Consider the following 25,352-nt stretch of genomic DNA (forward strand, 5'->3'; position numbering starts at 1 on the left):
CAAAGAGTCGGACATAACTTAGCGACTGAACAACAGGACTCACTCTACCTCATGGGAGTAGAGACTGTGTCTGTTTTCTTCATCAGTGTGACCCCAGAGCCTAAGATGGTGCCTGTCATATAAACCGTTTCACTATCATTTGATGAACAAATAAATGAACTTGATAACCAAAAGTCCATTGCTGGCCATATATAAATTTTATGTTCTCAGGAGAAAGAACTCCACAACAGTGACAGGGGCAATGACCACCAGGCGGGGAAGGAAATGCTGTGAGAGCGCCTTCTGTCTCAGGTGGGCCCTGGGGCTGTTGTGGATCTCGGTTGTCCCCAAGACAGGTTGTAGTAAACCATATGCATGTCCCTCACAGCTTTCAGTTTCTAAAAATAAATTGCTTTTTTTAGGTAAAAGGTCAATAAGTTCTTGCAGTTAGTTACCCTGAGAGATGTAATTGGTGAAGCATAAGGAACTGATGGACCTCAAATCACTTGTGCACTTTAGCTTGTGATGGAACACCAGTATGTTCTCATGAGGTCTGACCTGTGATTTTGCTTCTTGTATCTGCAAATAATCAGGCATGACAACACACACACACACACACACACACACACACACACACACACACACTTTTGCAAATACAGTTCACTCATAGGCAGGGTCACCTTACCCATAGGACTTTCTTCGCTAAAGCTTGTCCCATCCCCACCTCCCCCCACACACACACAAATGCACTAGCTGGGGTAAATGGTTTTATGTGAGACTAGCAGCCAGTTAAAAAAACCTTTTAGGAATAAGACAGATGTATTCAGCAAGCGTCTGGCTCAGGAAAAAACAAATAGTCCACAAACCAAACAGCACTTCTGGGCTTTCTGAGCTTTTGACATTTTAATCAGCATTCTTGATTTTACTCATAATCCATCTTCCCTTTTAACAGTAAAAATAAATCCTCCCTTGAACTTTTGCCCTCTAAAGTTTTGATCTCTGAAGGCATTCTTTCATAATAACTCTACTACCCACAAAGGGTATCTGTCCTAGATTAAGCAGGTTTGGGATAAATGCTATTCCCTAGCCTGCTCTGGTTTCCCAGAAATGACGCCTATCTCTCTGGCCTAATTAAACTCCTTCCTATAAGGCCAGTGTACTTGGACCTTGTGTTAAATAGAGTTACATTTTTTTTTCCGTCTCTCTTAAAACAATCCCAAGTAGAAGACCCAGAAGAAATATGCCCAGCTGAGAGTTAAGCAGGAAAATGTCGGCAGTGGACCAGGTGTCAGTTCAGAGACTTAAACTGAAAATCTCTCCTAGTAGCAGAAAAAGAGTGATTTTTAAAATTAAGGTGGGCAGGAATGTCACTCAACTATTCCATCTTTATTATACCCCTTGAGCTTAATTTCCTCATTATGCCAGTGTTGATGAGACCAGATGAGAACCAACCTTTTCTACACTATAAAGCTCCCCCGGAGCTCTGTCAGGCCTTTATCATCCATTTTCCAGATTATCCTTGTGTTCTGCCTGCTCTGAAAGTCACATAGTGCCTTTTACTGAAAACATAGGCACCTGGCCTAAGTATTTTGACAAAATCTAAAATAAAAAAAGACTGGCTTCCAGGAAGGAAAATCTTTACCTGCCAATGAGAACTCCAGAATTCTGTTATGAGAAAAATTATAGTTTTTGTTGGCTGATGCTATTATTTTTATCACCTACAAAAAACATTTATTAAGATCAGCTCCTGATAAATGCAAATCCACCATCAGAATTATTTTAGGACCTCAAAGTCCTTTCCTGTTCATTTCTTTTCCTGCACACACACACACATATACCCATACATTCATTCATATACATACAGACACATATGCACCCATATACGCATATGCACACACATCCATATAGCACAGAGGTATATGCACATATATACACACATACTGGACTTCCCGGTGGTGCTAGTGGTAAAGAATCCACGCGTCAATGCAGGAGACACAGGAGACACAGATTTGATCCCTGGGTCGGGAAGATTCCCCTGGAGGAGGGCATGGTAACCCACTCCAATATTCTTGCCTAGAGAATCCCATGGACAGAGGAGCCCAGTGGGCTACAGTCCAGAGGGTAGCAGAGAGCTGAGCACAGCTAAAGCAACTTAGCACACACACATACACATATACCATATACTGTACACTCATGGACATACTCTTTCATTCTCTTGGAATCATTTCTTGAATCAGTTATTACTTGCAGCTGCAAATTTTTAAAATATATATGAAATCTTCACTTTCTCCCTCAAAAATAACAGTGATTGTTCATCACTGTGATACTTAGAGGCTACCAGAGCCTTATTCAGTGATTGAAAGTGAAAGTGAGTTGCTCAGTCATGTGCGACTCCTTGTGGCCCCATGGCCTATACAGTCCATGGAATTCTCCAGGCCAGAATACTGGAGTGGGTAGCCTTTCCCTTCTCCAGGGGATCTTCCCAACCCAGGAATCGAACTGGGGTCTCCTGCATTGCAGGCAGATTCTTTACCAGCTGAGCTATCAGGGAAGCCCCTCTATTCTGTGATTAATATATGATTTATATGCCATTCCAAGGTTCCCAAACGCTTATTTTTCAAAAAGGAAGTGAACTTTATTTCAGTTCACACCATTTAATAAGTACTCAATGTAATATTCCCTGTGAAAGATCCACATTCATTCAGCTATCACTCTTCACCATTTGAAACTGAGAACTAGACAGCACTGGTCTTTCTTGCTAATTAAAGATGAAAATTCCAGCATAAATTAGAGGCCTGGAGGGGGTCAGACATTTTTCTGATAGGTGTGAATGGATTAGAAAAGTTAAACCAGACTTCTCGGTTAATTATAAGATGAAAAATTACCTCTGCAAAGCAATTTTTTTCAATACAGAAAGAGACTAGTTTCCATTTCTGTCCCACATCTTGTATTATCAACTTGTGCTTTCCAGAGAAACAAGATCCTGCATTTTGCTTTTAAGTCCAACTGCTAGAGCCATACTTTTTACCTGTAAAATAACTCATTTAAGGAGCAATGCCTCCAGCTGTCACTTCTCAGAGAGCTTCCTGGAGGCCTGCGAGCTCCCAGCTAGTGGGAACAGGTTGGTAAAGTAAATCAGCCTTCTCTGAAACCCATGATTTGTAACTGTAAATGAACAAATACTGATTGCTACTGTAAACATCCCATAGCAAACATTTTCAACCTTGAGCTTCAAAATGACAGCTTTCAGAATTATTTTTTTTAATAATGACATTACTGGAAAACTCTTTGCTCTTTTAGTAAACACAGACTCAGCTTTTTGGTGAGATAAAATATGAATCCATGTTTAACAGAACTATCCTTTTCCTTTAGATCTAAATAAGGTACTTTCAAAGTAGTCGTGTCTACAGCTTCTCATTCTCGCAAAATTTCTAATTTTTTTTACATTGAGGTTGCTTTTTTGTTTTTGTAGTATATATAGCATATAAATACAAGTTATCAAATATGCCATCTGATTTTAACTTTAACAAAGGATTGAAAAAAAAAGGTATTAGGTATAGTAACAGATTACCTCCAAAACTCTAGGTAAAAATGTAAGTAAGTGCATTTAGTTTACCTGCCACTTTGAATGCTTCTCTGTGGCTGTGTTTACTTCCCAGCAGTATTGTACCCTATAGTCTCCCAAATCTTCCCTTGACCTCAGAGGTGATGTTGAAGGGCTGATTCATATTTTGGCTAAAGTACTTACAAGCCTGTCAAGAATATTTCAGAGTAAAGAAGAGAAACATGAAATGATTCTTTCGTGAAACATTGGTGTTTTTTGCTTGATGGCACACCCTGACAGTTGTTAGAAGAGCCATGTATGGAAGCATTTATTTTTAACCTACTGTTTATATACTTATTCACTATTCCTGGAAATAGATGTATTAGCCAGTATTTTTTTTTTTTTTTCCTGAAAATTGAGTGCCTAAAAGTGTGAAATACCTGGAAAGGCTTTTTTATAAAACAAAAAAAAAATGATGGCTGTTCATTTAATCCATTTCACAAGAAAAGTGCAAACTTAGCCAGTATTCAAACTGGTACATCTTTGATAAAATTATCATGATTAACCAATTTGCCCCAAAACTAAAAAAACTATTTTTTCACATCACAATTGAAAACTAAAACTAGATGTGTGAGAATCATCACTTTGATTTTCCAAGTCACAATTAAATTTTTATTTTGAACTCCATTTCATGGGGAAGGATCTGTACCCCACCCACCCACCTTCCATGACTTTTCTATGAGGCTGGTCTAAATGCCAGTAGATAAGAGCTCTGTAAATTATTACGTGCTTCAGACAGATTAGAATTATGGTCTGGTTTTGTTGACATTGTTTTTTGGTATTATTCGAGTTCAGAGGAATAGGACTAGGGGAGTAGCTGTTAGAATGAACAAGAGAGGGTCAGTGATTTTGCAAGTTATTTCAGGAGATGTAGTCCCAGGATATGCAGGAGGAGAGAATGGAGAACTCATGGAGGATTCTGAATCATCTTACTGGTGATGGAACAGAACTAAGACAGATTGGTGGATTATCAGTCCTCTTTAGATGTGTTGAATTTACACAGCTTTGGGGGCACTTGGAAAAACCTAGATATGTAAATTGTAAGCTTCTGGAAATATAAGTTGGGTATGCAGGTGAGAAGCATGGCTTAAAGGTGCAGGTTTGATGGTCATCTTCCTATGTGAGAGATGAGACCGTAGGAATGAGTGAAATTACACAGACAAGGAAGGTACAGTGTGAAGACAAAGCAGCTGAGGAGACACCCCCACAGACAGCACTTTTCAGAGGGGAACAGATGAGGAGTCAACCGTGGAGAGCATGAAGAAGCAGGAAGGAGAGAGAGGAGCAGCAGAAGCCAAGGAGAGTATAAAGAAGGAAGTGGTCCGCACTGGGAAATGCTGCCAAGCTGACTCAGACAGGTATGAGGTTCGGCAAATAGGAGCTCATCTGATGGCTTTTGAGAAGTCTGTTCCAATAGGGAGGAGGAGAGCAAAGCCAGACTGTGGGGGTGACTGAGCTGTGACACGTGAGCAGGGAGTACTCTCCTCAAAGAGGTTAGCAATAAAGAGAAGGAAAGAGTTAGGGCAGCCCACGATAGGAGAAGTTTAGACAAAGGGAGGGTTGGTCTAGGGCTAATATTTGTTATTGCTTTGTTTCATTTTTAATCTGGAGGAGACAAGCATAATTTTAACCCAAGGGGGAATCAAACAGAGAGAAAGGGAATGAAGATATAGGAGCTAAGCATTTATATATGTATATATAAGAAAGTGAAAGTATTAGTTACTCAGTCCTGTCTGACTCTTGGCGACTCCATGAACTGTAGCCCTCCAGGCTCCTCTGTCCATGGGATTCTCTAGACCAGAATACTGGAGTGGGTAGCCATTCCCTTCTCCAAGGGGTCTTCCTGACCCAGGGATCAAACCTGGGTGTTGTGCTATTGCAGGCAGATTCTTTACTGTCTGAGCCACCAGGGGGGGCGGGGGGAGGGGGAATATATATATATATATATATATATATATTTATCTATTTATTAAGGGATAATATTAAGGGAGTTGACCCAGCAGAGGTATGAGGAGGTGGATGGGACCATGAGATCTGGGTCATACTTAGCCTTAGACAAGAGTTTCTCCTGAGAATCAGTAGGGAAAGAAGTTATGTGGGTGTTCTAGAAGATGAGGTAAGAACTTAGATTATGTAGCCCCTGAGATACTTTGCATTTAAAGACTTTCCCCTCTCTTTCTGGGAAAAAAAAGGGTGGCAATAATAAACCATGATTGATAATCACTGATCATTTTGGTGTAAGTCACATCAAAATGGATATGCACCTTTGCCATAAAAGGTGTTACATGTAATGCAGTAAAGAAAATGAACCTAATGCTTTTACTGTTCCTGTATAGTGCATCTCTGTGTCCAAAGACATATGCTGGTTTCCTGTTTAATTTTGTTATAAAATATCTGCTCAGCCATCTGGAGAAAGAACAAAAGAGAAAAAAGAGGAAGAAAGCTAACAGCAGCGGGCTGCAACCAAAGTGAAAATATCTAAATGTTGGCCTAGTGTTTGGAGTGACCACCTTCGGGTGGTCTCCATACAGGTCTACTGATATTTCTGCCTCGTTTCTTGTTTACAGAGAACAGACTTGAGGCTTGACCTTTATAAGGAGGGTGCCTTGGTTGTGGTGGGCACATAAAACACTGACAAATGTAACAAGGGTGCTTTTGTATTGGCTTTTATCTTATTTTCTCTTTATATCGCTAAATTATAAAAGTAATGCCCACTTAACACATTATTGACCAGAGACATATTAACACATGCTGGACCTTATTGACTAGAGTGTTTCAATATTCACTTACAGAGCAAGTCATTGGCCACAGACGTTAGTTTCAAAAATCCCCCAGTGAATAAAGAGTTAATAATGAAATTAAAATTACAGACATACAATGTATAGTGTAGGGATCAACCACGGCACACACCTATCCCCATGCTATTACCCCGACCTGGATTTGAGTGTAAGGAGTTTGGTGCATCACCTTTATGACTATGTCTGTATTTATAACTGCATTTATAAGTAACTAAGTGGAATCTTTCAATGACTGCGATTCTGCAACTTGATTTTGTCACTTTATTCTATATTATGAATATCTTTCCATGTCAGTGCCCGTGGATTCTTCCTGGGCACTTTGACAGCTGCAGAAGACTCCACTTTATTGCAGCACAGTTCATTTAGTCATCCCCCCAAAAGAGGAACATTTAAACAGTCTCAGGGTTTCTACCACATCAAAGCCACAGTAAACATCTCCGTACGTACTTCTTCACCCTCTTGTTTTTTTCTTAAATAAATTCTTAGAAGTGAAGACAAATCACTGGGTCAAAGGGTGTGTGCATTCTCAGTTTTGATACTAATTTCCAATTTGTCCTCAAAAAAAGAGAAGACCTCCTCCATTTTTTATCCTCCAGCCAAAGTTTTAAAGCATGTCATTTCCTTATACCCTAGGCAATACCAAGTGTGGGTAATCTTTAATATTTCCTCACTTACTGATGAAGAAAATGGGAGCATGAATTCAGGAACTTCCACGGAGCTTACCCTTCTAGAAAAGCCGAAGGGGATCATCTGTGGGGGGGTGAAGAGAAGGGAGGGGAATGATGCTCGAATACTAGAAAACTTTAGGGGACAGCCACTTGGGTCACATGGAAGAGAAGCTGAGCCAGAATATCTCAGCAGCTGTAAAGGCCAGAAGAAATTGAAGAAAAATAGTTCAAAAGTTTTTATGAAGTAAATACAGTTAGTTATGTGAATTCTCTGGTTTTGGAACAAGAGCAATAACAACAAATAGATGGCTGGAAGGATTAAAGGCTGATCAAGCTGGTGGTGTAACACAGTCAACTGGTAGGAAATAGAAACTTCTCCTGGTGGAGTGATGACCTGAAGAAGTGAGTCAAGGAGAAGAGATGCTAGACCAGAAGGACATAGAAGGCTCACAAGGTCACGGTTAGGTCAGAGGCAGGCCAGAGGTAAGGTTTAAGGGAAGTGCAGGAATTGGAGCAACTCAGATAGTTGGGGCTCCTCTGGCGGCTCAGATGGTAAAGAATCTGCCTGCTTTTCAGGAGACCCGGGCTCGCGCTTGGAAAGATCCCCCAGAGAAGGGAATGACTACCCACGCCAGTATTCTTGCCTGCAAAATTCCATGGACTGAGGAGTCTGGCAGGCTACAGTCCATGGGGTCGCAAAGGGTTGGGCTCATTTTTCAGAGCTGGTGATGATCAGAGAGGGTCACTTCTGAGCTGTCAGCATGGCAGTGAAGCAGCTTCGGGCTCAGGCAGAGCCAGGATGTAGGGGCACCAGCCAGGTCATCCTCGGGTGTGCTTGAGTGCACGTGGGATCTGCAGATTGGCGGAAGATGACTGATGGGAGACAGGCAGCAGCGGGTGACTGCAGACAAGAGATGACTGAGGGAAGGGTCAGTAAGTGGCTGAAGGAAGTGGTCCCGAGTAGTCCCTGCAAGGGTCTGTGTGTCGAGGGGCACAGTGGTGGGGAGAAGGAAGTATTTATCTTCTGGGACTGCTTTGAGGATTAAACTAAATATCACATTTTAAACATGAAGCATTTGTTACTGAAACACAGTTCACTGTGCAAAAAATTTTGACAGCTATGATGACACATCATAGAGGGTTTTAAAACACATACCTACTTTAAAGAAGCAGATCTTCACACTATTGTAAATTCTAACTGAAAAATACATGGGGCCTATGTACAATCTCTCAACACACAGAACCTTCTCTGTGGATACAAGCAGAGATCCTAGGGAAGAAACTAACTCTGTGGTTTTAATGGTTTCTATCACACAATATCAGATATATAGATTCACACTAAATCTCTTATAATGCAAAACTTTTTCTGTCCTATACATGCGGCTATTGATGTCTAAGTTGTCTTCTGACTTATATTCAGGTCTCGCTATTTTTCAGTAAGACCAGATAAGAACAGTTAGGGACCACAGATCTTTGCTTATGTTCACTGAAAGTTTCAGTTCTGTGCGTGTTAGACGTTTGGAGTTTACCCTCCACAGGTTTGTTCAGGGATGTTTCTATAAAGTCCCAACCACATTTCTCCTCCACTGTACCTGCTGGTGCTGGGGAGGGTTTGCAGGCTGACTGAGTGCAGGCCAGATAAAGACACTTCAGTCCTGGACAGACAGCCTCCCCTTAGGGTAACACCAGATGGGATACCCATTGTAGCAGTAAATCAGGTACATTACCTTTTTTCTTTTGTTTGTTTTGTTTTGTTTTTTCATTTTAAAAGCCCTTTTAGTTGAAGTGAAAGTGTTAGTTGCTCAGTCGTGTCTGTGACTCAGTCGTGACTCTTCACCACCCCATGGACTGCAGCCTGCCAGGCTCCTCTGTCCATGGAATTCTCCAGGCAAGAACACTGGAGTGGGTTGCCATTCCCTTGTCCAGGGTAGCTTCCCAACCCAGGGATCGAACTCCTGTCTCTTGTGTTTCCTGCATTGGCAGGTGGATTCTTTACTGAAATATTTATACACAAATACATACAAATTTGTATAGGCATTTAAAATTTCAAAGACTTGATTGAAGTTATACATATAGAATATAACTCATTATTTTTCACAAACTAAAAATACATAACTTGTACACAGATCATGAAACAGAATAGTACCATAGCGCTAGTACCCCAGAAGTCACCCTTTGCTCCCTTTTAATCAGTAACAGTTAAAGAGCTATAACTTATCTCTATATCCCTTTGGTTTTTAGAGTGTTGGGTTATTTTTTCCCTCGTGAAGTTAGTTTTTCTAGTCATGACTTATTCACCAATACTTTTAGCAAAGCAATGACATTTTGGGCAACAGTAACTCCTACACTAGATGCTAACATATTATTTACGCTTTGTTAGGAATTCACACACTGGCCTGTTTGAGGTTTGTTGTGCTTCCTCTACCCTCTCTGCCTTGCTTTCCCAGGCTAACTCTTGCCAGTCCCTCAAGATTCAGTTCAGGGATCTTCTCAATGATTTCCTTGAAGTCCTAGATTGAACTAAGTGCCCCTTATCCAGTTTCCCAGAAAGTGACCAGTTATATGAGCGTGACCTTCTAATGGGTCTAGCTGTTTTGCTACACAGTTAGGAGCCTAGAGAGCAGAGGTTTCAATCCTCTTTGCTCTCCCAACATCCAACAGACATTTAAGGCACAGGGCCCAAGCCCTATTAAATATGTGAAATAAAATACTATGGATATTATATAATATATATTAAATATATAACATATAGTATGATATATGATAAAATATATAATAAAATAAGGGTTTCCCACCTACCAATGCAGGAGACATAAGAGACTCAGGTTCAGTCCCTGGGTGGGGAAGATCCCCTGGAGGAGAGCTTGGTAACCCACTCCAGGTGGTATTCTTGCCTGGAGAATCCATGGACAGAGGAGCCTGGTGGGCTACAGTCCATGATGTCACAAAGAGTCAGACATGACTCAAGTGACTTGGCATGCATGCACACATAATAAAATAATGTGAGTCCATGACAATGAAAAGAAAACCACATACCTAAATTAGTAATATTTTATGAGATATCTTCAAAATGCATCATTAAGTCAACTGATCAGCTAGAATTCAATTTGTAGTTATATAAAAACATAAGGGTTAAATCACAAGAACTAAATAATTTGTTCTCAAAGACTCATAATTATGAAAGTTATATAAACCCAACTCAAAATAACATTTAACACAGGAAATAGGGATAGCTGGATGTTTGATAATATATGATGCATGTCCAGGAGAAGGTTTGCCCAGAGCAACCCCTCCCTATCCTCCAACACACACAGTATCTGGAACCCAGCAGGAACTCACAAATGTTTGTTGAGATGTTCCTGTTTAATTTCAATTCAGTTCTTCAAGCATTGCTCAGGGGTATTATAGCCCAGCCCTTGCTGGGGGCAGGGGGAGGGGGCAATTCAGGTTGATCATGTAATAAAGATTCCATCCTTCAAGGAGCTTGAAATATAGCAGTGAGAAAGACAGACAAGTATAAACCAACCAAGAATGACACCCACCCCATTGAGAAAACTTCCATCCATGAACACAGCTGCACTAGGCGATTCAGATTTTGCAAAGGGGCTTCAGAGCCCTATCTTTGTGAGCAGAACTTCCTGAGCAAATCTAAGTTTTCCATTGTCTAAGATGGAATGCAGTTGGTAAACATATTTCCATTGACATTAGTCCAGGTAAACATGTAGCAAAGATCATAGATCTAGGAAGGCCCACATTCCTAAATAAGATACTAGAATAGCTACTCCATCACTGTGTACATTGTGTATCTCTTTTTGCAGTTTGACTCTTGAAATAACAAATCAAAAAGTGCATCTCTGGACAGTTTTACTGCCTCACCTGATGAAAATTCTGGTTCCTTGCTCAGGCCAACCTTCTCTCCCTCAATCATCATGCTCACCCACAACTCTTACACACACCTTTTAAAGACCAGCTGGAATTCTTCTGCCTCCTGAAAGACTCTCCTGAACTTCTTTTTACCTTCAAGAGAGTTGACTTTCTCTTCTCTGAACTCCCATTCCCCATATTGCCTGCTCTGAGATTGCTTTGCAAAGCTTGCGTCTTCCTTGACTTGATCATAAGACCCTGTTTGAAAGGGACAAATCCCATCTTGCTTATTGTTCCCTTCCCCAGAGTGTCTGTTGTATGTCAGGTTTTCTACAAACAATTGCTGAATGTAGGGATTGAGTTTGTGGGTCTGACTCAGATGCAGACATGCGCATGAGGCTGTGGAATGAGGTTTGGTGCATATCATCGTATTGACTCAGTGGGTAAAGAATCTGCCTGCAGTGAAGGAGACAAGGGTTCAATCCCTAGGTCGGGAAGATCCACCCAGAGAAGGAAATAGTAACCCACTGCAGTATTCTTACCTGGGAAATCCCATGGACAGAGGAGCCTAGTGCGTTACAGTCTATGGGGCTCACAAGAGTTGGACTTAGTGACTAAACCACCATCACACCATATATACAGTAAATTATTCTTGTACTTCACAAGGAGGCATTCCTAACCAATTCCTAACATTTGTTAGGTAGTCTTCAGTTTTTGATGTTTTTGGTGTTTTTTTTCCTTTGCGTTGTTTTAATTTTGGAGATTTAGATCAGTGACACTAATCTATCATTTGAGCTAAGACTTTACCATCATCCACACAGTCTTAAAGGGAGTTGTAGTATTTTATGGTGAACCACTTCCTTGACTGACCTCCTTTAAAACGTATGATATTTATTTCACAAATCTAACTTGTCAGCACCCTCTAATACTCTGTGGTCACCTGGAGCATTTTGAAACCAATTGACTGAACGGGCAAATAGAAGAACTGAAAATACCCTCATGCCCATTAGTTACCGTTGTTGTTAGTAGTTAAGATATGTCCGACTCTTTTGTGACTCCATGGACAGGCAAGAATACTGGAGTAGGTTGCCATCTCCTTCTCCAGGGGATCTTTCCAACCCAGGGATGGAACGCATGTCTCCTGCATTGGCAGGCAGATTCTTCACCACTGACCCACCAGGGAAACCCAATCAAATGCCATAGTTCCCATAAAGACTCTTTTGAATCCTGCATTCTTCCCTTCTCTCACGTCTTGACTACTTTCTCGGTTGTCGTCGGATAGGGTGGGGGGAGTTACAGAGGACCTTGGTGGTATCACATGGACAAAGCATGCTCCTCCTTCAAGATAATCCCCTTCCCCTGAAATGATTCTCCCCTACCATTTCCTGCCTACTACAGGAGAAGTTCGGTGTTTTGTCAAACGTTCCTTTCCCATACAATCTTCAAGATTCATATTTTTTAATGATTTTCTTTATTACTTTCTCTTTTAGGTAGAGCATCACCTTAGTCCCTCAACCCTACCCAAAGATTTATAGAGTAGGGGACTCTCAGGCGTCCTGAATCCTCCACTTCTTCCCTGAGATTCTGTCTTGGCCATAGAACCTGGCACACAAAGGGGGCTCTGTAAATAGTGGCTGAAGGAGTCACTATGTCAAGACCAAGCAAATCTGTCACCTTCCTGTTCCTCCTTTTGCCTAGTCTAGGTTGTCAACACCCCCACATTGGTGGCCTGGTGTTAAGACTAGTCATTTGTAAACTCATAAAAGTCTCATTTTATAACAATCTAAAAAGACAAGAGTTGATCTTTATTTACATTGAGCTCTGCTAAAAGGTGGACTTCCCAGATGACTCAGTGATAAAGAATCTGTCTGCCAATGTAGGAGATGCAAGAGATGCATGTTCGATCCCTGGGTTAGAAAGATCCCATGGAGGAGGAAATGGCAACCCGCTCCAGTATTCTTGCCTGGAAAATTCCATGGGCAGAGGAGCCTGGTGGCTTGTAGTCCATGGGGTTGCAGAGTGGGACATGATTGAGTGACTGAGCATGCATGCTGCTAAAAGGTATACAATAGCCTTGGTTGTATGCCTCCCATCCAGTCCTTCCAGAGTGACACTCATGTGTGCACACACACAAACACAGTTTTTTAAATTGTCACAGTGATTAAAAAAAAAATAGAAGGAGGCTGAGAAACTCACAGCTAAAGTAGGGTGGAGCTCTTTTCCTTCCCAGCTCGAATTATTTGCTCTGGTAATCAACACAAGCTAGTAAGCAGCACGGGTTCAGCCTTTTCATGAACCAGATTCATCACTTTAAGACCAAAATACATGTTCATATTTGCTGACTCTATTTAGACAACTTATATAATAACACTCAGCTCAGCTGGATAGATGGGCTAACAGTGATATTGTTAAAATCCTTGGTACCAAAAAAAAAAAAATCCTTGGTACAGAAGATTTTAGATTAAAGTAGAATTTTAAGTTAAAATCACTAGCTGATGCAGCTTTGCAAAACAACTTAAAAAATCACCAAGCCCCAGACGTATTCACCAATGAAATATTTGCATTATCTACCCACTGCTTTGACTCCCCTGCATTAATAGCACTCAGTAAGCATGGGAATTTGCTAGCAGGAAAATACACTTAAGTTTCCTTAGAAATGCAAACTGGTGAACAATTGTTTACTTAAATTTCTTAAAAGTGTTTATGAAATTCCTTCTTTATCCACAGCATCTAATAAAGTGACCTTCTCTCTATGTGAATTCAGTGAGTACCTATTACAGTAAGAAAAAAAACTGAAGATTTTGAGGATTAATAATGGAAATGGAATATGTCTAGCCTAGTGTAGGCACTAAATAATGGCAACTCTTATTATCAAATTTGACAAACATTCATTGAACAGAAACGTAAGGAATGGCATAGCAAAGCAGAACTTTAAGTGATCTTAGAGGGAGTCATCATGCTGGGGTGGAGGGGGAGTCTCGGGATGAGAGCCTGCCTTCAGATCCTGCAGGGAGACAGAGGTTCTGCCCAGATACTACTGGGAGGTCAGTCAAGTTGGCTGAGCCAAGCCAGTGGCCCCAGACCATCCTTCCATGCCCGGGAGTGCTCGAGGGACACACAGAGCAACCTCTTGTCCCTGAGGACTGAGATCCTTCCACGGGAAACTGCCTGCATATCATTCCTGGATCATCCAAGCAAAGGACTCCTAACCATGCCCCCATCCAAACAGAAGAAATTCCCCTTCACCCCCTGCTTTTCAGCAGTCATGGGACACTCAAGATCCCCTACACAGAGGGTGAGGGCCTTATGTACAGAGGGATGGGGATAAATTTGGAAGAAAAAGCTCTGTCACCTGTGTTTGGGTGGAACTAAATGGTCAGGAAACCCTTGCCAAGAAGTCAAGAGATTTGAATTTCAGACCTGGTTCTGCTGCTCTTATTCCTGGCCAAGACACTTTACTTTTCTGAGCTATCTTTCCTCATCTGAAAGTATTATATCCTTCTAGCTCCTGCTTTGTCTCAATTTAAAATTATCCATTTAAATTACTTCCATTTTACTGTATTGACCACTTACCTACTAAACGTTTTCATTGCTCCACCTCTTTTTCTAAAGACATCATCCATTTGTAAGTAAGCTTTATTCTACAGAATTTATCTGCTACTACTTTATTCTGGCAGTTAAAGTGTCAAGTTAAAAAAGTATTGAGCTCAGTTCTTAGGGAAATTACTAAGCTCTGTACACAATTTACATTAAATAAAACAAATACGGTGATAAATGAAAAGAAAAATGAAATTCTTGAAACCAGAATATGATTGAATATGCACCATACCAGAATAGTTCACACCTGCTTTCTGGTTTTGCTCTTTAGAAACATATTTGTATTAGTTTCATCACTGACTCAAGCTTCAGATGCCCCCACCTAGTCCTCTGAAGCCTTGGACATGTGACCTTGGCTCTCGATCTCTTCATCCATAAATGAACCAGGTGGAACCAGCTCTCTAAAATCCTGTCTAGATTTTTAGGTTCCAATTGTGATTTTTTTTTTCAACTGTGACCCATATTAAGTTGCACTGTGTAGTAGCCAAAATCAACCTAAGCCCCCAAAGCATTATCTACACTAGCTTGTCTGTTCCTGAAATAGGGATAATGGCAAACATCCTCCCCCAGCTTTGAGTGTCCCAGGTTCTCAGAAGGCGCTGGTTCTGTGCTTCTTCTCATTTCAGTGTCTATCATGTGGAGCTCACTTTCTAGTTTACAGGCTGCCTCCTCAGTGATTGTATCTGCTTGTGTTTCTGCCTTCTGAGCCTCTGCAATGCCCCCTGAATGGCCTAGGCCCAGTCATCGGCTTTCACCCACCAAGCCCAACACTCCCTCCACCCCACTGACATAATCCATCTCTTTCTAGACCTCTGCCTCTTCTAGAACAGTGGTTCTTTTTTGTCTTCTTGGCCACACCATGCAGCATGTGGGATCTTGATTCCCTGACCAGGGATAGAACCTATGTCCCCTGATTGGGAGTCCAGAGTCCCAGCCACTGGACCACCAGGGAGGTCCCTCGGGACAGTGCTTCTTAAAGAGTGGTCCACAGTCAGCCCTGGAGGTCGGTAAAAATTGCAGATTCCAAAGACCCAAGGTTGACTTCGTGATTCAGGATTTCTGGAGGTGAGGCCAGTGAAGCATTTGTACAACACGTTCCCTGATGATTCTAGGCATAACAGTTTGAAAGGCATAACTGCTCTTTCACCAGTTTCCGTTTGCGGTTTTGTTGCTGTTATTTGTTTGTTTTTAAGGGGAAAAGCGCTATATTAGAGATTTTTTTTAACCAAGAATGTAAGAAGAAAAAATAGCAGTGGGGAGCGGGTTGTTCAAAGCTCTGTCCAGGAATATGGCAGCTCTGGTGCTAGTAGCCTATTTCAGCCAAGTAGGAAATCTTGGAGAGGAGAGAATTAAGTCTGGGACGCCCCACGAGACCGTTGGAAGGTCAGGAGTCAGCAGTCGATGCAACGGCCATTCGTCGGGGCCGCCAGGGCACAGGAAGTGGTGGGCAAGGCCGGAGCAGCAAGGCGGGCTAGGATGCCCCGCGGCTCTTGGCTGTGATTGGGTGCCAGGCAGCCGCGCCTTTCCCGTTGCCGTTGGCAACGGCGGCAGCTGCAGAAGTCGGCGTGGCGCGGGAAGGCGGGACTTCCCGCGCCTAGGAGCAAATGCACAAGCGGCGGTTGGCCGGTCACGAGGCACTTCCTGTCGCGTGATCTTGAGAACCAATCAAAGTGTGTAACTCCCTAGTCGCGTGCGTCTGTTTCCGTTAGCAACGCTCCTAAACAACCCGTCCTGCCTCCGCGTCTGGCGCTGTCTAGTGTTTCTCTGCGACCCCGGGCCTGGTGAGGCTGAGCTTGGCCTCTCCCGCTTTTCCAGACCGCTGACTGCCCCCCGCCTCAATGGTGAGTAGCCGGCCTGTCGGCGCCACCGCGCGCCCAGGAGAAACGCAGAGCCGCGGCGTTGGAGTGATGGCGTGGCCTGCGGCGGAACTTAGTCCGGCCCTGGGCCTCTCTGAGGAGAAGACGCCGCGCCGGGTGCGAGAGGCTGTTAACATTGGCCGAAGCCCTACCGGGATAATCCTTGGTGGAGCCCTCTTCTAGCAGCCGCGCCCCGCCGCGTCACTTCATTCCTCGCTCCTGCCTGAAGGGCCTAGGCCAAGTCACACCTCAGGTGGCTGGCGAAGAGAGCTGGAGGGAGTCGTCTGCCAGCAGAAGGCGCAAAGCGGGTTTCTCGTTCCATTGCAAAATCTCCCAAGTTTATACGCGCGCGAGCACACACTCACACACATCCCCCCCCCCCCACACACACACACACCCCTTTTGGCAGCATTAATTATGTTAACGAGCCAAGGAAGAAGAACGTGATTGAATATAACTTTCTTACGTGAGAGTGATACGAGAATCCCCAGGCCCCATTTTATACCTGAGAAAATTTGAGTGACGGTCCTTGTGTTTTGTCTGTTCAAAAGAAGGCATGTTTTTCCTGGATGCTAGAAAATAATCCCGTTTGTCATTCCAGCTAATATAGAATGCCAGCTTAAACAGCAGTGGTCCTTAGAACAAGACACAGTACTGAAGTGTTGAGGAAAAAAAAAGATGAATCCAGAGTTGGGGGCACCACCGAAACAGGCTACTGAAATACTTCAGCAATCAGAATTCCTCTTTAGCCCACGGTGTATACCAAGCACTCATGCAGCTGAGGGTACAACAGTGAATGAAACAAACCATCTCCTACCATTCTTGGAGCCTGTCCCACACATTCTGTTGGTTTCCATAAAATATCATGAAAAAATTGAAAAAATGGTGGTGATGTCACAAGAAAATTGCAATCTGTTCGCCTTCTTATCTGCTGTTATTCCATTTCCCAGGCTAATGCTATTTCTGCTACTGAAATCAGCTGCTTATTTCCGCTCCCTTTCTTCACTCCCATCCATTTTAGACGAACTTTTCTGTCATTTGTTCTAAGTTTCATTCTCAGTTTCAGTAATTTTTTCTTCTTGGTCTGGGGACAGTGTTTACTTGACAGAAGAGAATAGATACGCATTGGGCACTTAGTCTGCACAAGGCACTATATGAGGAAACTGTATGGTATAAGGAATGATTCATGCTGTCATGAGCTTACAGTCTACTTGAAAGAGCAACACCTAGGAAAAAAAAGACAGCTAATAATTTTTGTTCAGTCTCTAGGTCATGTCTGACTTTTCGACCCCATGGACTGCAGCACGCCTGTCCTTTATTATCTCCCGGAGTTTGCTCAAATTCATGTCGGTTGAGTCGTTGATGCTATCCAACCATCTCATCCACCTGTGTGCTAATTTTTGGAGGAAGGCATAACTAGAGTTAATGAGGGCATGTTGGGAGGATTCACAGAGTAGGTAAAAAAGGTTTGCTCTTGAAGGATGGGTAGGAATTTGGTGGTTTTCTGGAGCATGCGTATACCTCTGAGAGGCAGTTATATGCATTTCTTCTCACCTCTGCAGTGCAGTGACATGTTGATAGCTTGAAACCAGCCATGCTGGGAGTTTTTACACTGGAAATTTGCAAGGGCTGCAAATCAGTTTTGTACCCCCACCCTCACCAATGCCCGTTAAGCATTCACCAGCACACCCTGGGTCAGATTCAGATTCTTGAATAGGAATGGAGAGATGCTTTTAATCAAGGACTGGGGTAATGAGAGGGAAAGTAGAGGATGTTCAAGGCTGGTAAGCAGACTAATTTGACTGAATAGGAGTGTTCTTAGCAGTAGAATCTTGGGAAATGGGGTTAGAGAAAGGGTTTGGGGAGTGGAGGGCTTATGAGTATAGATTTAATACTGTAAGCAAAAATAATTGAAACTCTATGAGATTTTTTTTTTTTAGCAAGTTGTGGCATCATTTTGAGATTTCAAATTGTAGGATATTCTTGCTGACACTTCTCTGAGTATAGAGATAACATCGTTTCTAATGTAGGTATTGAGGTTTATTTCAAATGCCTGGTGGAGATGTGTCTTCTTGTGAGTCACAACTCAGGTTGATTTGCAACTGTAACATATCTTTGTTCTTTATTTACTTAAATTCTGCCATTTTTCCAAAAAGGATTTGAAAAGCAGTGTGGACTTCAGAGTTAGATTTCCTGGTTCAAGTCTCTGCTCTCCCACTTGCCAATTCAATAGCATAGAAAAAAAAAATTCTTTGTATCTGTTTTCTATCTGTAAAGTAGGTTTATATTTACTTTTTCATAGGGTTGTATTGAGGACTAAATGAGATCATGCTTGGCACTTTGTAACTTCTGAGTGACTTTTAGATGTTGTCATCGTTACTGTTTCTAATGTTTAATATTAGAAATTAGAAATTTGACATTGACATTTGAAATAGTTCGAGGAGTTGGCTAACAATCCATGTAAACTAAAACACAAGAAACTTCTTCCTTATTTCTGTTCGCATTGTCTATCCCTAAGGCAAAAAGTTAATTACCAGTTTAATCAAATAAGGTAGAGTCAGGAAATGTAAGTACATACCGCAAATGTGTTGGTTTACATTGGCCAAAATACCTGACCTGATTGTTTTGAAGCAGTCTGCTGCTGCTACTGCTAAGTCGCGTCAGTTGTGTCCGACTGTGCGGCCCCATAGACGGTAGCCCACCAGGCTCCTCCGTCCTGGGGATTCTCCAGGCAAGAATACTGGAGTGGGTTGCCATTTCCTTCTCCAGTGCATGAAAGTGAAAACTGAAAGTGAAGTCACTTAGCAGTCTACCGGATAGGTAACCATTAGAGAGCATCATGGTGTCTTGGGTAATTCTTAACTTATTGAACTTTAACTGAAGTATTAAAAATAACATGGGGGAGAAAAAGACTTGATGGAGCCATTCATGTGATTGGGGGGTGCTGGTTTGTAGGCCAGCCTGTGATACTTGAGATGCTTGTAGGTAACACCTTGAAAGAGATGATGTCATCCAGGAGAGGATATAGAGTGACAAGAGTAAGGGTCTAAGGGCAGCATCCTGGGAAGTGCAGCTGCTTACGAGGCAAGCTCAAGAAGAGAAGGCTACCAGTGAGATCAAGAAGGGAAGGTGGGGTTAGCAGGCAGAGAATGGAGCAGGTCAGCAGACAGCAAAGCATCAGCCACAGTAGTTGGACTTGTTATAACAAGTTGCTGGTGAGGTTTGCAAAGGCGGTTGGAGCAGCATATAGAGTGTGGAGGTACAAGAGCAGAAGAGAGCTAGAGAAATGCAGTGGTAGCTGGAGGGGACCTATGGTTTTGTTCTGGTTTCACACGAATGAGGTTTGTGTGCAGCCTTCTCTATAGTCTGAAGGGAAGAAGAAACCTCTGTAGAGTGTTGAGAGGAGAAGTGATTGGTTGAAGTCCCCCAGGAGTTTGAAAGCGAACAGATTAAAGCCATGAATGACCTTCAAAAGAAGGAACTCTTTCAGTTCACTGTCAGGCACGTGTCCACTGTGTGCCAGGCACTATGAGGAGTCCTGGGGATACTCAGAACCAGAGGGACAAGGTCATGGCCCTTGTAGTCTTATGTTCTACATCTACAGGTGACGATGTATGTAGATGCAACAAAGCCAAGGTGAGGGGCTTAGACAGTGAAGATCACACCCAGTGACCTTCGTGGTGTCCTCCACAATGTTGGAGGCAGCCCTGTGTGCTGAGAGTAGGAGATAAGCCTGGAAAAGAGGACTGCAAAATATACCTTTGTCTCCCATAAGAAGGCTGTGACATCAAATTATTCTTAAAGATAATTCTAACTTATTTAGTCCCCTGCATTAGATGTTCAATTTTATAATTTCCTTCTGTAATTTTCAGTGTAGCTATAACATGAAAAAGAACTTAATCAGTCTCTAGCTTGTAGTTGTCAAGCTCTCATCTGGTTGAAAATCAAGAGCAATTGATGGCTGCTTCAAAACCAAATATATTTTTTAAGGCTGTGTGAGATGGAATAAGGTTAAGTTGCTCTAATAGAGATTTTTTTTTTTTATAAAATGTGCCTTAAAGAATACAGAAGTTTATCTCTCTCACACTTAACAGCCTTCTCACTGCTCATCTCAGGTATGTGGGTCTGTGCTGCTCCATGAAGTTATTTGGGGTACAGTTCCCTTTCATCTCGCTCCCCCAGCCCCGAGACCAGCGTGCTGTCTGCATGGTTCAGCAGAGTCTCACCTCCAGGTTTCAGAGAAATAGGGTGTGGCAGACATGTGCCCCATGTCTTAAGGCCCAGGCTTTAGAAATAGCTTTCATTCCTCTGTTCACATCTGTTGCTGAGAAGTAGCCACGTGATCACGCCTGACTTCAAGAGTGCTGGAGAGTGTTTTCTAGTTGGGCAGCCAATGCAGGAGATGTGGGTTTGATCTCTGGGTCAGGAAGATCCCCTGGAGAAGGAAATGGTAACCCACTCCAGTATCCTTGCCTGGGAAATCCCATGGACAGAGGAGCCTGATGGGCTACAGTCCAGGGGTCACGGAAGAGTTGGACATGACTTAACGACTAAACAATAGCCATGCGTCTGGAAAGATGGAAAGAACAGCATTTAGTAGACATTTAGCAGTCTGCACCACAGAAGAGCCTGTACGTTTTCATTGCTGGTTCCTTTACTATATTTTCAAGACTAATAAATTACTTCTCTCTTTCAGGCAGAGTTGGGTCTAAATGAGCACCATCAAAATGAAGTTATTAATTATATGCGTTTTGCTCGTTCAAAAAGAGGCTTGAGACTCAAAACTGTGGATTCCTGCTTCCAGGACCTCAAGGAGAGCAGGTATCAGAGAATGCTGAGGAGACCCAGTGGGAAGTGACAGTCATCCTTTCTGGTGGCCAGTGTGGGGCAGCTGTAGCAGAGGCCATACAAACCACTGCTAGGATACGATCAGTTATCCATTGCAAGCAGCTACATGTAAACGGATATGTGAAATTCAAGAAATCAGATTGTGGTGGGGGCAATCTGATATTAAACATGCACATAGGATAGTTAAGGAACTGCAGAGTTTCAGAAGGGCAGTCAGGAAATTGTTAAGTGCTGCTGGGTTAATAATTGGCTTGCTGTAGTAGAGATTCCAGAACTTTAATTACTTGAATTATGAATTAAAAGAGTAGAGCCATCAGACATGGCATTTAGCAAGAAAACACCTATACAGTTTTATATTGAAATAGAAGAGGAGAAAACAGCAGGAAACCATGAAAAGCTTGCTAACTAGTACCAAAATTGTTAGCTGACTTGTTGCAAGAGGTGATAATTTGTTTGGTTGGACTAGTAATGGGAGATAATAAAAATCCATAGAAAATGTAGTGATAGAGGATAATGGGAAGCAGCCAAAATGACTGAATAATAAAGAGACCTCGGGGTGCTTGTGGGTCAGATTTTGGCACACCTGAATGTCAGGATATAAATAAAAAAGGTCTTGAAGTGACCTGCAACTGTGGTAGACTCTTAACATCACTCAGTAGCAGAGACCATCAGCTGTAGACTTATCTGTTCAATTTATTAATCTAGTCTGATAATCTGACTTCCTGACTCACAGCAGATAAAAGCAGCAGTCTGATTGGTGAGACTGTGAGATAGCCAAAGAAGGTACTTCATTATTTACTTTACACATTGGAGTTTGGAGTACCTTAATTGCTGTTCGTAGTAATGAACTGGGGTTGCTCAAAAAACAACATATTTTTAAGCAGATTTAGTTTGGTCTATTAAAGAATATAGAAAGATTGTTAATATATTTAATAGGGACTTGAATCTGAAATAAACTTCTGGGTTTTTAAGAGTGGTTAAATTCCTTGGGTTGCTCAAAAAAAAAAAATACAAAAAATATTTTTAAACAGATTTAGTTTGTTCTATTAAAGAATACAGGAAGATTGTTGATATTTTTAACAGGGACTTAAACATCTGGGTTTTTAAGAGTTGTTAAATTCTGCTTGGTAAACAAAACATTAAAGCTTGGTAGATCAAATAATATTAACTTGAGTATAACTGTGAGAGAAGTTTGGTGTGGCTACCTGCATTGTGTCCTTGTGGACACAACGTGTCCTTCTTACTTTTGGAGCAAGGGAAAGGATGACCAGCATCAGGGCTGTAGCTCTTCACCCACTGAGTGTCTGAAGGATCAAGGACCTTGGGGATGGAGGTAGGGAGTGGAGAGGACTGTTATGTAAACCTGTCATTGACAGTAGGAGGCCTGCATGGATGCTTTCTCAAGGGTTCAGTTGTCGGGCATGTTTCCGAGATTACTGGAAATGACTGTGGGGTTGAGTCATCACCTCCACCTCCTGAGCCTGTGTTCCATCTGCGAAGTGACGGGATTGAAGCAAATGCCTCTGGGGTTCCCTTCCAACCCAAACAGCCTCTGTGAAAGAGTGGGATTTTAATACTTTTGATGATGTTCATTTTTATGGAGCTTTAATTAAGTTCAGGGTTTTTTTTTTCTTTCAGGTCTCAAGATGCTAAGAAAAGCCATACATAATTACTACTAATTTTTTTATAGGCATTTACTAACTTGTGAATAATTTATAAGATCTTTGAAATGCTGGACAACTTATATAAAGAAAGGGAGGAATTACACCTCTCAGGCGACTTATGAAATAATTAAATGTGATAAAGCTAATTTTCACCAAAAAGCTAAAGAAGAATTAGATAGTTTGGGGCTTGTTTCTGAGCACATAACTTGTATGAAGGGATGTGCACATTTGAAGAGCGAGCCACAGTTTAATCATTTAACCAGCCATCAAAAACTAATTGAATCTAAACTATTTTCAAACTGTTTTACAAATAAAGAAGCTAGTTCCCAGAGAGACTTTCACTGTAACCTTTTCACCCCTTCAATGACACGTTGGGGGCTTCTTAGTTTTGTTTTTCATTGTAAATGGTTTTTGTTGTTTACGCAGAGGTTTTGGACCGTGGTTGTTTTTCAGGCTTGTGGAGGAGACCTTCACCATCGATGAAGTCTCTGAGGTGCTGAATGGGTTGCAGTCTGTGGTCCACAGCGAAGTGGAGTCTGAGCTCATCAACACGGCCTACACCAACGTGCTGCTTCTGCGGCAACTTTTCTCACAGGCCGAGAAGTGGTACCTCAAGCTGCAGACAGATATCTCTGAACTTGAAAACAGGTAGTAATATCTTTTTCCACAGTTGTGACCATAGAGGCCCAAGCATGCACTTGAAAGCTCGTGACTGTCTCTGCTGTTGGTTTTTCTTGAGCATAGTGTGTGAGAAAATTTGGGTAGGAAGACAGCAAAGCATCCAGTTAGTGAGTCATCTCCTAGGTGCCCCTCAGAGTCCTCTTCAGAGCGCCCTGCTTCCACTGTTGCTAGGTGTGATGAAGACCTCTGAGGTCTGTGAGATTGCTCTGAAGGTGATGAGTAATTATTCCTTATAGTAGCTTTGGTTAGCCTGATCAATATTGTAGTAAGTTTTTAGAGATAGGTCAACTAAAAAGTAGAGGTTATGAAACAGATTTGAAAAATTAATTCAACTAGCATCAAATCACACTTAGTAGTATGGGAAGTTTACTTCTAAATTAATTGCATTAAAATTATATACCAATCTTTAAAATAGGGAAAGTTTTCTTGGAAAGTTTTCTTAGAAAGTTTTGTAATCTGAACAACATCAAAAAGCTCCCTTATATTTTAAAAATATGGTAAAATCAGTGAAATTGATACTCTGCTAAAAGTCATGCCAGGCACCTGGAAAGACTGACATGAGCCCGGGGGCTGTTTGCTAAGCACAGATGCAGCAGGGCTCACGGTCTGTGCTGAGCATCCCTGGCTGTGGCCTCGGGTCGGGGAGGAAACCATCTAGCTTCACCAACTGTCAGTAGGTAATCAATGAGAAAACTTTGAGAAATTGACCTGTTAAGAAGCTTAAAAGAGTAGTTACCACCATTCACTATAAAAGCTTTTGTATAGTCAGCATCCACATACTTTTGCAAATAAGAGGAAATGTTCAGGTGGAAACCATCTGTCTTCTTTGAGAATTTACCATACTCAGTAGATGTGAACTAATTCCATTTTTCCCACGATATTCTATTAAAACCAGTGTTCCTTGAACCTCTATCAGATAACAATGTATATTAGAGCAGTTACCCTTTGAATTCAGTTCAGTCGCTCAGTCATGTACAACTCTTTGCGAACCTGTGGACCACGGCACGCCAGGCCTCCCTGTCCATCACCAACTCCCGGAGTCTGCTCAAACTCATCTCCATTGAGTCAGTAATGCCATCCAACCATCTCACTCTCTGTCGTCCCCTTCTCCTCCTGCCCTCAATCTTTCCCAGCATCAGGGTCTTTTCAAATGAGTCAGCTCTTCGAATCAGGTGGCCAAAGTATTGGAGTTTCAGCTTCAGCATCAGTCCTTCCAGTGAACACCAAGGACTGATCTCCTTTAGGATGGACTGGTTGGATCTCCTTGCAGGCCAAGGGAGTCTTCTCCAATACCACAGTTCAAAAGCATCAATACTTTGGCGCTCAGCTTTCTTAATAGTCCCACTCTCACATCTATACATGACTACTGGAAAAACCATAACTTTGACAAGATGGACCTTTGTTGGCAAAGTAATGTCTCTGCTTTTTAATATGCTGTCTAGGTTAGTTATAACTTTCCTTCCAAGGAGGAAGTGTCTTTTAATTTCATGGCTGCAGTCACCACCTGCAGTGATTTTGGAGCCCAAAAATGAAGTCAGCCACTGTTTCCACTGTTTCCCCATCTATTTGCCATGAAGTGATGGGACCAGATGCCATGATCTTTGTTTTTTGAATGTTGAATTTTAAGCCAGCTTTTTCACTCTCCTCTTTCATATTCATCAAGAAGTTCTTTACTACTATTTCTTCTCTGCCATAAGGGTGGTGTCATCTGCATATCTGAGGTTATTGATATTTCTCCTGGCAGTCTTGATTCCAGCTTGTGCTTCATCCAGCCTAGCATTTCTCATGATGTA

The 25,352-nt window shown here is 42.1% G+C and overlaps 1 protein-coding gene across 2 annotated transcripts in view; it reads left to right on the top strand.

Moving 5' to 3' along the window:
• The window catches only part of LZTFL1 (leucine zipper transcription factor like 1), a 55,408-nt gene that overhangs the window by 20,874 nt on the left and 9,182 nt on the right, over window positions 1-25,352 (top strand). Inside the window, exons 1-3 of one of the 2 annotated variants that reach the window (XM_061128822.1) lie at window positions 16,203-16,351; window positions 21,063-21,187; window positions 23,332-23,526. In XM_061128822.1, the coding sequence (XP_060984805.1) occupies window positions 16,349-16,351; window positions 21,063-21,187; window positions 23,332-23,526 (323 nt within the window). In that variant the 5' untranslated portion in view covers window positions 16,203-16,348. Of the gene's footprint in view, window positions 1-16,202; window positions 16,352-21,062; window positions 21,188-23,331; window positions 23,527-25,352 lie in introns of those variants that run through there. The other variant, XM_061128823.1, reaches the window with a different exon arrangement.

Source organism: Dama dama, chromosome 24 (genome assembly GCF_033118175.1).
Source record: "Dama dama isolate Ldn47 chromosome 24, ASM3311817v1, whole genome shotgun sequence".
Lineage (NCBI taxonomy): Eukaryota > Metazoa > Chordata > Mammalia > Artiodactyla > Cervidae > Dama > Dama dama.